Below are 11,918 nucleotides of genomic sequence, written 5' to 3'. Positions count from 1 at the left end.
GCATGGGAATGACACGGGAATAACATGGGAGTAACATGGGAATGACATGGAATGACACGGGAAGAACATGGGAAGAACATGGGAATGGCATGGGAAGAATGTGGGAATGTCATAGGAATGACATTGGAAGGACATGGGAAGGACATGGGAAGGACATGGGATTCTCATAGGGAATAACATGGGAATGACATGGGAATAACATGGGAAGAATATGGGAAGAACATGGAAATGGCATGGGAATGGCATGGGAAGAACATGGGAATGTGGGATTCTCATGGGAACAACATGGGAATGCCATGGGAATGACACAGGAATAACATGGGAAAGACATGGGAATGACATGGGAATAACATGGGAGTAACATGGGAAGAACATGGGAATGGCACGGGAAGAATGTGGGAATGTCATAGGAATGACATGGGAATGGCATGGGAAGAACATGGGAATGACATGGGAGTAACATGGGAATGACATGGGAGTAACATGGGAAGAACATGGGAATGTCATAGGAAGAACATGGGACTCTCATGGGAATGACATGGGAATGACACGGGAATGACATGGGAATGTCATGGGAAGGACATGGGAATGTCACAGGAATAACACTGGATCCTCACGGGAAGTACATGGGATTGTCATGGCAACAATGGGCTTCTCAGGGGAAGAACATGGGAATGGCAAGGGAAGAACATGGAATCAACATGGGATTAACATGGGAACAACATGGGAATGACATGGGAATAACGGGCTTCTCAGGGGAAGAACATGGGAAGGACATGGGAATGGGATGGGAAGGACATGGGAGTAACATGGGAATGACATGGGAATGGCATGGGAAGAACATGGAATCAACATGGGAATGCCATGGGAAGAACATGGGAATGACATAGGAATGGCACGGGAAGAACATGGGAATGGCATAGAAATGGCATAGAAATGACACAGGAATGACATGGGAAGAACATGGAATCAACATGGGATTAACATGGGATCAACATGGGAAGAACATAGGAACAACATGGGATAGAAACCATTGAGCCCCATCAATTACATAGAATCAACATGGGAATAACATGGGATAGAAACCATTGAGCCCCATGAACTACATGGAATCAACATGGGATTAACATGGGATAGAAACCATTGAGCCCCATCACCTACATGGAATCAACATGGGAATAACATGGGATAGAAACCTTTGAGCCCCATCACCTACATGGAATCAACATGGGAAGAACATGGGATCAACATGGGAAGAACATAGGAATAACATGGGATAGAAACCATTGAGTCCTATCAACTACATGGAATCAACATGGGATCAACATGGGATAGAAACCATTGAGCCCCATCACCTACATGGAATTAACATGGGAAGAACATGGGATAGAAACCATTGAGTCCTATCAACTACATGGAATCAACATGGGATTAACATGGGATCAACATGGGATAGAAACCATTGAGCCCCATCAACTACATGGAATCAACATGGGATTAACATGGGATCAACATGGGACTGAAACCATTGAGCCCTATCACCTACATGGAATCAACATGGGATTAACACGGGATCAACATGGGAAGAACATGGGAATAACATGGGATAGAAACCATTGAGTCCTATCAACTACATGGAATCAACATGGGAATAACAGGGGATAGAAACCATTGAGCCCCATGAACTACATGGAATTAACATGGGAAGAACATGGGATAGAAACCATTGAGCCCCATCACCTACATGCAATCAACATGGGATCAACATGGGAAGAACATGGGATAGAAACCATTGAGCCCCATCAATTACATAGAATCAAAATGGGAATAACATGGGAATAACACAGGATTAACATGGGACTGAAACCATTGAGCCCTATCACCTACATGGAATCAACATGGGATTAACATGGGATCAATCCCACCAAGCCCCATCAACTACATGGAATCAACATGGTATTAACATGGGATCAACATGGGATAGAAACCATTGAGCCCCATCACCTACATGGAATCAACATGGGAAGAACATGGGAAGAACATGGGATAGAAACCATTGAGTCCTATTAACTACATGGAATCAACATGGGATTAACATGGGATCAACATGGGACTGAAACCATTGAGCCCCATCACCTACATGGAATCAACATGGGAAGAACATGGGATCAACATGGGAAGAACATAGGAATAACATGGGATAGAAACCATTGAGCCCTATCAACTACATGGAATCAACATGGGATCAACATGGGATAGAAACATTGAGCCCCATCACCTACATGGAATCAACATGGGATTAACATGGGATCGAACCAACTGAGCCCCATCAACTACATGGAATCAACATGGGATTAACATGGGATCAACACAGGACTAACACGGGCTCGAACCCCCAAGCCCCATCTCCTCCATGGCGCCACCACCCGCACCCAACCTCGCGTCCTTCACATGTCCTTAGCGTGTCCTTAGCGTGTCCTAAATGTGTTGCAAGCGCGGCGCCAACGCCACCAGCAGCTGAGCCAGGTGCCGGGCCCCGGCCTGCGCCGCCTCCAGCACCTCCTCGTGACCCATGGCCTTAGCGTGTTCTCCCGTGGCCTTAGCGTGTTCTCCCGTGTTCTTCGCGTGTTCCGGCTCTTCCTCCTCATCCTCTTCCTCTCTCGCAGCCGCGTTGGTGATGAGCGACAGCCCCAGCACCCGCAGGCCGCAATGGCGCGCCGCCGCCGCCTCCGCCACCGTGCTCATGCCTGCGGGCGGTGACACGCTAAGGACATGCTAAGGACATGCTAAGCGCACGCGAAGGGGACAAACGGCACTTCCAAGGGGGTTGAAAGGCGGGGAAAGGGACTTAAAGGGACGGAATGAGGGCTTAGCGTGTTCTTAGCGTGTTGAAGGGGTTAGTGTGCTTGTCATGTGACCATAGCGTGTTTGTCGCCTTAGCATGGCCTTTGCGTAAGGCCCTGTAAGCTGCCCTTAGCATGTTTGCCCCCATCCTTAGCGTGTCCTTAACATGTTTGTTCCCCCTTTAGCATGTCCTTAGCATGTTTGTCCCCCTTAGCATGTTTACCCCCCTTTAGCATGTCCTTAGCATGTTTACCCCCCCTTTAGCATGTCCTTAACGTGTCCTTAGCATGTCCTTTACGTGTTTACCCCCATACCCCCTCTTAGCATGTCCTTAGCGTGTTTGTCCCCCCTTTAGCATGTCCTTAGCATGTTTACCCCCCCTTTAGCATGTCCTTAACGTGTCCTTAGCATGTTCACCCCCCCCCAGCACTCACCGACCGCGTCCCCCCCGAGCATGCGCAGTAGCGCGCACTCGGCGGGGGTCTCGTAGCAGGGCCCCCCCACGCCGCAGTAGACGCCGGAGCGCGCGCGCAGAGGGGGCGGGGCCAGCGCCAGAGCGAGGCGCCGGAGGGCGGGGTCGTAGGCGCCGGCCATCACCGGGAAGCGGGGGCCGAACCTGGCCCCAAAAAATGCCCTTTTTCACCCCAAAATCGATCTTTTTCACCCTTTTTTACCCCAAAATCGATCTTTTTCACCCTTTTTTACCCCAAAATCGACCTTTTTCACCCCAAAATCGATCTTTTTGACCCTTTTTTACCCCAAAATCGACCTTTTTCGCCCCAAAATCAACATTTTCTACCCTTTTTCACCCCAAAATCGATCTTTTTGACCCTTTTTCACCCCAAAATCGACCTTTTTCAACCCAAAATCGATCCTTTTCACCCTTTTTTACCCCCAAATTGATCTTTTTGACCCTTTTTTCCCCAAAATCTGCCTTTTTCGCCCCAAAATCAACATTTTCTACTATTTTTCACCCCAAAATCGATCTTTTTGACCCTTCTTCACCCCAAAATCGACCTTTTTCGCCCCAAAATCGGCCTTTTTCACCCTAAAATCGATCTTTTTCACCCTTTTTTACCCCAAAATCGCCCTTTTTCACCCCAAAATCGATCTTTTTCACCCTTTTTTACCCCAAAATCGACCTTTTTCGTCCCAAAATCAACATTTTCTACCCTTTTTCACCCCAAAATCGATCTTTTTGACCCTTTTTCACCCTAAAATCGGGCTTTTTCACCCCAAAATCGATCCTTTTCACCCTTTTTTACCCCCAAATTGATCTTTTTGACCCTTTTTTCCCCAAAATCGGCCTTTTTCGCCCCAAAATCAACATTTTCTACCCTTTTTCACCCCAAAATCGATCTTTTTGACCCTTTTTCTCCCCAAAATCGACCTTTTTTACCCCAAAAGCGGCCTTTTCCACCCCAAAATCGATCTTTTTCACCCTTTTTTACCCCAAAATCTGCCTTTTTCACCCCAAAATCGATCTTTTCCACCCTTTTTTACCCCAAAATCGGCCTTTTTCACCCCAAAATCGATCTTTTTGACCCTTTTTCACCCCAAAATCGGCCTTTTTGACCCTTTTTTACCCCAAAATCGCCCTTTTTCACCCCAAAATCGATCTTTTTCACCCTTTTTCACCCCAAAATCGGCCTTTTTCACCCCAAAATCGATCTTTTTCACCCTTTTTAACCCCAAAATCCGCCTTTTTCACCCCAAAATCGATCTTTTTCACCCTTTTTTAGCCCAAAAGCGGCCTTTTTCACCCCAAAATCGATCTTTTTGACCCTTTTTCACCCCAAAATCGATCTTTTTCACCTTTTGTTACCCCAAAATCGATCCTTTTCACCCTTTTTTACCCCCAAATCGGCCTTTTTCACCCCAAAATCGATCTTTTTCACCCTTTTTTACCCCAAAATCCGCCTTTTTCACCCCAAAATCGATCTTTTTCACCCTTTTTACCCCAAAATCGACCTTTTTCACCCCCAAATCGATCTTTTTGACCCTTTTTCACCCCAAAATCAGCCTTTTTCACCCCAAAATCGATCTTTTTGACCCTTTTTTACCCCAAAATCGGCCTTTTTCACCCCAAAATCGATCTTTTTCACCCTTTTTCACCCCAAAATTGAACTTTTTGACCCTTTTTTTACCCCAAAATCGGCCTTTTTCGCCCCAAAATCAACTTTTTCTACCCCCCCCGTGTTTTCCCGCCACCTCTCCTATATTTCCCGCGCTCCCACTCCAATTTCCCGCCACCACCCCCATATTTCCCGCCACAATCCCACCTTTTCCCGCCACCCCCCGAATTTCCCGCCACAACCCCATCTTTTCCCGCCACCACCCCCATTTCCCGCCACTTCCTATTTCCCACCACCACCCCCCATTTCCCGCACTCCCTCCCCATTTCCCGCCACCCCCTCCAATTTCCCGCCACAACCCCACCTTTTCCCGCCACCCCCCATTTCCCGCCAATTCCCCTATATTTCCCGCCACCCCCCAATTTCCCACCACTTCCTCTACATTTCCCACCACCACCCCCCATTTCCCGCACTCCCTCCCCAGTTTCCCGCCACTTCCCTTGTATTTCCCGCCACCCCTACATTTCCCGCCACCACCCCCCATTTCCCACACTCCCACCCCAATTTCCCGCCACCACCCCTATATTTCCCGCCCCCCCCCCCGGGCTGTTTTCCCGCCACAACCCCATCTTTTCCCGCACTCCCCCCCCCCCCCCCCCCCCCCCATGTTTTCCCTCCACCTCCTCTATATTTCCCGCCACCCCCCAATTTCCCGCCACTTCCTCTACATTTCCTGCCAACGCCCCCCAATTTCCCGCACTCCCACCCCATTTCCCGCCACTTCCTCTATATTTCCTGCCCCCCCGCCCCCCCCCCCACATTTTCCTGCCCCCGCCGGGTGTTTTCCCTCCACTTCCTCTATATTTCCCGCCACCACCCCCCATTTCCCACACTCCCACCCCAATTTCCCGCCACTTCCCCTATATTTCCCGCCACCACCCCTCTATTTCCCACCCCCCCCCGCTGTTTTCCCACCACAACCCCATCTTTTCCCACCCCCACCCCCCATTTCCCGCACTCCCTCCCCATTCCCCCCCATTGTGTTTTCCCGCCAATTCCTCTATATTTCCCGCCACCCCCCCCAAATTCCCGCCACCACCCCCCATTTCCCGCACTCCCTCCCCATTTCCCGACCCCCCCCCAATTTCCCACCACTTCTTCTCTATTTCCCGCCACCTCCCTATATTTCCCGCCACAACCCCATCTTTTCCCGCCAACACCCCCAATTTCCCGCACTCCATTTCCCGCCCCCCCCAATTTCCCGCCACTTCCTCTATATTTCCCGCCACAACCCCATCTTTTCCCGCCAACACCCCCCATTTCCCGCACTCCCTCCCCATTTCCCGCCACCCCCCCAATTTCCCGCCACTTCCCCTATATTTCCCGCCACGTCCCCTATATTTCCCGCACTCCCTCCCCATTTCCCGCCACCCCCCCAATTTCCCGCCACTTCCTCTATATTTCCCGCCACCCCTATATTTCCTGCCACCACCCCCCATTTCCCGCCACCCCCCCCAATTTCCCGCCACTTCCTCTATATTCCCCGCCACCTCCCCTATATTTCCCGCCACCACCACCCATTTCCCGCACTCCCTCCCCATTTCCCGCCAACCCCGGGTGTTTTCCCGCCATCCCCCCCAATTTCCCGCCACTTCCTCTATATTTCCCACCACCACCCCCCATTTCCCGCCACGCCCCCAATTTCCCACCCCCCCCGTATTTTCCCACCACCTCCCCTATATTTCCCGCCACCCCTCCTACATTTCCCGCCACAACTCCATCTTTTCCCGCCAACACCCCCCATTTCCCGCACTCCCTCCCAATTTCCCGCCAACCCCGGGTGTTTTCCCGCCAGCCCCCCAATTTCCCGCCACTTCCTCTACATTTCCCACCACCCCCCAATTTCCCGCACTCCCACCCCAATTTCCCGCCTTTCCTCTCTATTTCCCGCCACTCCCCCCATTTCCCGCCCCCCCCACGCAATTTCCCGCCAAACCCGTCTGTTTTCCCGCCACCTGGGGTCATTGGGTCCCGCCATGGGGCTCTTTCCCGCCATGCCGGGCACGTCGATGTGGTCCCTGAGCACCAGGAGCTGCCCCGGCTCCAGCCCCACACGAAGGCTCCCGGCGGCGTTGGTGAGGACCACGGTGTGGGCCCCGAGCAGGGCCAGAGTGCGCACCGGCAGCGCCACCTGCAGGTAAGGGGGAGCTATGGGGCTGGAGGGTGGAGCTATGGGGCTGGAGATTGATTCTATGGGGCTGGGAATGGGGTCTATGGGGCTGAGATTGATTCTATGGGGCTGAGATTGATTCTATGGGGATGGGAATGGGATCTATGGGGCTGGAGGTTGGATCTATGGGGCTGGGAATGGGAGCTATGGGGAGGACCACGGTGTGGGCCCCGAGCAGGGCCAGAGTGCGCACCGGCAGCGCCACCTGCAGGTAAGGGGGAGCTATGGGGCTGGAGGGTGGAGCTATGGGGCTGGAGGGTGGATCTATGGGGCTGGAGGGTGGATCTATGGGGCTGGAGGTTGGATCTATGGGGCTGGAGGTTGGATCTATGGGGCTGGAGGGTGGAGCTATGGGGATGGGAATGGGATCTATGGGGCTGGAGATTGATTCTATGGGGCTGGAGGGTGGATCTATGGGGCTGGAGGTTGGATCTATGGGGCTGAGATTGATTCTATGGGGCTGGGAATGGGATCTATGGGGCTGGAGGTTGGATCTATGGGGCTGAGATTGATTCTATGGGGATGGGAATGGGAGCTATGGGGCTGGAGATTGATTCTATGGGGCTGGAGGTTGGATCTATGGGGATGGAGGTTGAATCTATGGGGCTGGAGATTGAATCTATGGGGCTGGGATTGAATCTATGGGGCTGGAGGTTGGATCTATGGGGCTGGAGGTTGGATCTATGGGGCTGGAGGTTGGATCTATGGGGATGGGAATGGGATCTATGGGGCTGGAGGGTGGATCTATGGGGCTGGGAATGGGAGCTATGGGGCTGAGAGATGAATCTATGGGGCTGAGACATGAATCTATGGGGCTGGAGATTGATTCTATGGGGCTGGAGGGTGGATCTATGGGGCTGGAGGTTGGATCTATGGGGCTGAGATTGATTCTATGGGGATGGGAATGGGATCTATGGGGCTGGAGGTTGGATCTATGGGGCTGGAGGTTGGATCTATGGGATGGAGGTTGAATCTATGGGGCTGGAGATTGAATCTATGGGGCTGGGATTGAATCTATGGGGCTGGAGGTTGGATCTATGGGGCTGGAGGTTGGATCTATGGGGCTGGAGGTTGGATCTATGGGGATGGGAATGGGATCTATGGGGCTGGAGGGTGGATCTATGGGGCTGGGAATGGGAGCTATGGGGCTGAGAGATGAATCTATGGGGCTGAGACATGAATCTATGGGGCGGGAGATTGATTCTATGGGGCTGGGAATGGGATCTATGGGGCTGGAGGTTGGATCTATGGGACTGGAGGTGGGATCTATGGGGCGGGAGGTGGGATCTATGGGGCTGGAGGTGGGATCTATGGGGCTGGAGGTGGGATCTATGGGGCTGGAGCTTGGATCTATGGGGTTGGGATTGATTCTATGGGGCTGGAGATTGAATCTATGGGGCTGGGATTGATTCTATGGGGCTGGAGATTGGATCTATGGGGCTGGAGATTGGATCTATGGGGTTGGGATTGATTCTATGGGGATGGAGATTGAATCTATGGGGCTGGAGATTGATTCTATGGGGCTGGGATTGATTCTATGGGGCTGGAGGTTGGATCTATGGGGCTGGAGGCTGGATCTATGGGGCTGGGAATGGGATCTTTGGGGCTGAGGAATGAATTTATGGGGGTGGGAATGAGATCTATGGGCCTGAAAAATAAATCTATGGGGCAGGACCCACATCTATGGGGCTGGGACCTGAATCTATGGGGCAGGACCCACATCTATGGGGCTGGGACCTGAATCTATGGGGCTGGGACCCGAATCTATGGGGCTGGGACCCACATCTATGTGGCAGGACTCCCATCTATGGGGCTGGAACCTGAATCTATGGGGCTGGGACCCGAATCTATGTGGCAGGACTCCCATCTATGGGGCTGGAACCTGAACCTATGGGGCAGGGACCCGAATCTATGGGGCAGGACCCACATCTATTTGGCTCGGACCCTAATCTATGGGGCTCGGACCTGAATCTATGGGGCTGGGACCCACATCTATGGGGCTGGACCCACATCTATGGGGCTGGGACCCACATCTATAGGGCAGGACCCACATCTATGGGGCTGGACCCCCAAGTGTGGGGCTGGGACCCACATCTATGGGGCTGGACCCAAATCTATGGGGCTGGGACCCCCATCTATGGGGCAGGACCCACATCTATGGGGCAGGACCCACATCTATGGGGCAGGACCCCCAAGTGTGGGGCTCACCTGGGCGGGGCTGTAGCCCTCATAGAGGTGGAAGCGGCCCTGCAGCACCGCACAGGGGCAGCCCCCCAGGGTCCCCACCAGGAGGCGCCCGGCGTGGCCTTGAACTGAGCAGGGGGGGGGGTCAGACCCATAGAGACCCATAGGGACCCATAGGGACCCCATAGACACCCATAGAGCCCTATAGACCCCCCATAGACACCCATAGACACCCATTGACCCCTATAGAGACCCCATAGCCCCCCATAGACCTCCCATAGACACCCATTGACCCCCATAGCGACCCCATAGAGCCCTATAGACCCCCCATAGACACCCATTGACCCCCACAGAGCCCCATAGACACCCCATAGACCCCCATAGACCCCCACAGAGCCCCATAGAGACCCCATAGACGCCCATAGAGCCCTATAGACACGCCATAGACCCCCCATAGACACCCATAGAGACCCCATAGACACTCATTGACCCCCATACAGACCCCATAGACACCCCACAGAGCCCCCATAGACACCCATAGAGCCCTATAGACCCCCCATAGACACCCATAGACACCCATTGACCCCTATAGAGACCCCATAGCCCCCCATAGACCTCCCATAGACACCCATTGACCCCCATAGAGCCCCCATAGAGCCCTATAGACCCCCCATAGACCCCCACAGACCCCCACAGAGCCCCATAGACACCCATAGACCCCCATAGACACCCATTGACCCCCACAGAGACCCCATAGACCCCCATAGACCCCCCATAGACACCCACAGAGACCCCACAGACACTCATTGACCCCCATACAGACCCCATAGACACCCCACAGAGCCCCCATAGACACCCATAGAGCCCTATAGACCCCCCATAGACACCCATAGACACCCATTGACCCCTATAGAGACCCCATAGCCCCCCATAGACCCCCCATAGACACCCATAGACACCCATAGACACCCATTGACCCCCATAGAGCCCTATAGACCCCCCATAGACACCCACTGACCCCCATAGAGCCCTATAGACCCCCCATAGACACCCATTGACCCCCACAGAGACCCCATAGAGCCCTATAGACCCCCATAGACACCCATTGACCCCCATAGAGCCCCATAGACACCCCATAGACCCCCATAGAGCCCCATAGACACCCATAGACCCCCCATAGACACCCCAAAGACCCCCATAGACACCCCATAGACACTCATTGACCCCCATACAGACCCCATAGACACCCCACAGAGCCCCCATAGACACCCATAGAACCCTATAGACCCCCCATAGACACCCATAGACCCCCACTGACCCCTATAGAGACCCCATAGCCCCCCATAGACCCCCCATAGACACCTATTGACCCCCACAGAGCCCCATAGACACCCCATAGACCCCCATAGACCCCCCATAGACGCCCATAGAGCCCTATAGACACCCCATAGACCCCCCATAGACACCCACTGACCCCCATAGACACCCATAGAGACCCCATAGACACCCATTGACCCCCATAGAGACCCCATAGACACCCCAAAGACCCCATAGACCCCCACAGAGCCCCATAGACACCCATAGACACCCATTGACCCCCACAGAGACCCCATAGACCCCCATAGAGACCCCATAGCCCCCCATTGACCCCTATAGAGACCCCATAGCCCCCCGTACCGGTGCTGCGGGGGAAGTGGGGGATGTCTCCGTAATCGAAGCTCTGCGGGTCCCGCAGCTCCTGCCCCAAAGCCCCGAGGCCGGAGCCGCACACGAGGCCCACGACAGGCGCCTGCTTCAAGCGGGCCCGGAGCCAGGCCGCGGCCTCCGCGCAGGCCTCGTAACTACGACAAGAAGCAGGCCTCAATTGAGCCTCACCGCGCTCTGATTGGCTCCCCGCTCGCCTTCCTCGCTTCTGATTGGTTAAACCCGCCCCTTAAACCCGCCCACAGCTGCGCGCATGCGCGCGGGGAACTCGCCTCCCCTCCATGGCGCCGGCGCCTCCGCTCTCCCGCCCGCGCTGAGGGAGGCGGCGGTTTATATAGAGGAACGCGGCGTGGTGACGTCAGCGCGCACGGTCAAGGGAGGGCCAATGGGAGGAGGGTTGCTATGGGGAACGGGGAGGGGAAACGGGGGCCAATGGGAGGGAGCGGGGCGTTGCTATGGGAACCAAGGGGAGGGGAAACGGGAGCCAATGGGAGGGCGTGGAGCGTTGCTTAGCAACGGGGGAGACCCCCCCCCGGGGGAGGCCGGGAGAGCGGAGCCAATGGGAGGGACCAAGGGGCGGGGAAACGGGAGCCAATGGGAGGGCGCGGGGCGTTGCTTAGCAACGGGGGAGGGGAGAGCGGAGCCAATGGGAAGGGAGGCTTTGAGACGGGGGTGGGAAGAGCGGAGCCAATGGGAGGGCGCGGGGCGTTGCTATGGGGACGGGGGAGGGGAAACGGGAGCCAATAGGAGGGCGCGGGGCGTTGCTATGCGAACAGGGGAGGGGAAACGGGGGCCAATGGGAGGGGGGAGCAAATAGAAGGGTCACGTGAGGCGCGCTACCCAATAGGAAGCGGAGGGGCGGTCGCTTAGCAACGGGGCTA

At 54.4% G+C, this 11,918-nt stretch overlaps 1 protein-coding gene across 1 annotated transcript; it reads right to left on the bottom strand.

The window, feature by feature from the left end:
- Positions 1-2,435: 2,435 nt before the first annotated feature.
- LOC133264227 (purine nucleoside phosphorylase-like) lies at positions 2,436-11,174 on the bottom strand (the record flags this gene model as incomplete). Its single annotated transcript, XM_061444167.1, has 5 exons — positions 2,436-2,747; positions 3,279-3,460; positions 6,935-7,110; positions 9,358-9,461; positions 11,011-11,174. Coding segments are annotated over 5 exons (895 nt in total), but the record flags the coding sequence as incomplete, so codon positions are not given.
- Positions 11,175-11,918: the final 744 nt, after the last annotated feature.

Source organism: Pezoporus flaviventris, unplaced genomic scaffold (assembly GCF_033815535.1).
Source record: "Pezoporus flaviventris isolate CSIRO_AGI_PZ_B2104156 unplaced genomic scaffold, CSIRO_AGI_Pfla_v1 ptg000718l, whole genome shotgun sequence".
Classification (NCBI taxonomy): domain Eukaryota; kingdom Metazoa; phylum Chordata; class Aves; order Psittaciformes; family Psittacidae; genus Pezoporus; species Pezoporus flaviventris.
The sequence above is the reverse complement of the archived record's forward strand: the minus strand, read 5'-3'. Positions and strand labels throughout refer to the sequence as shown.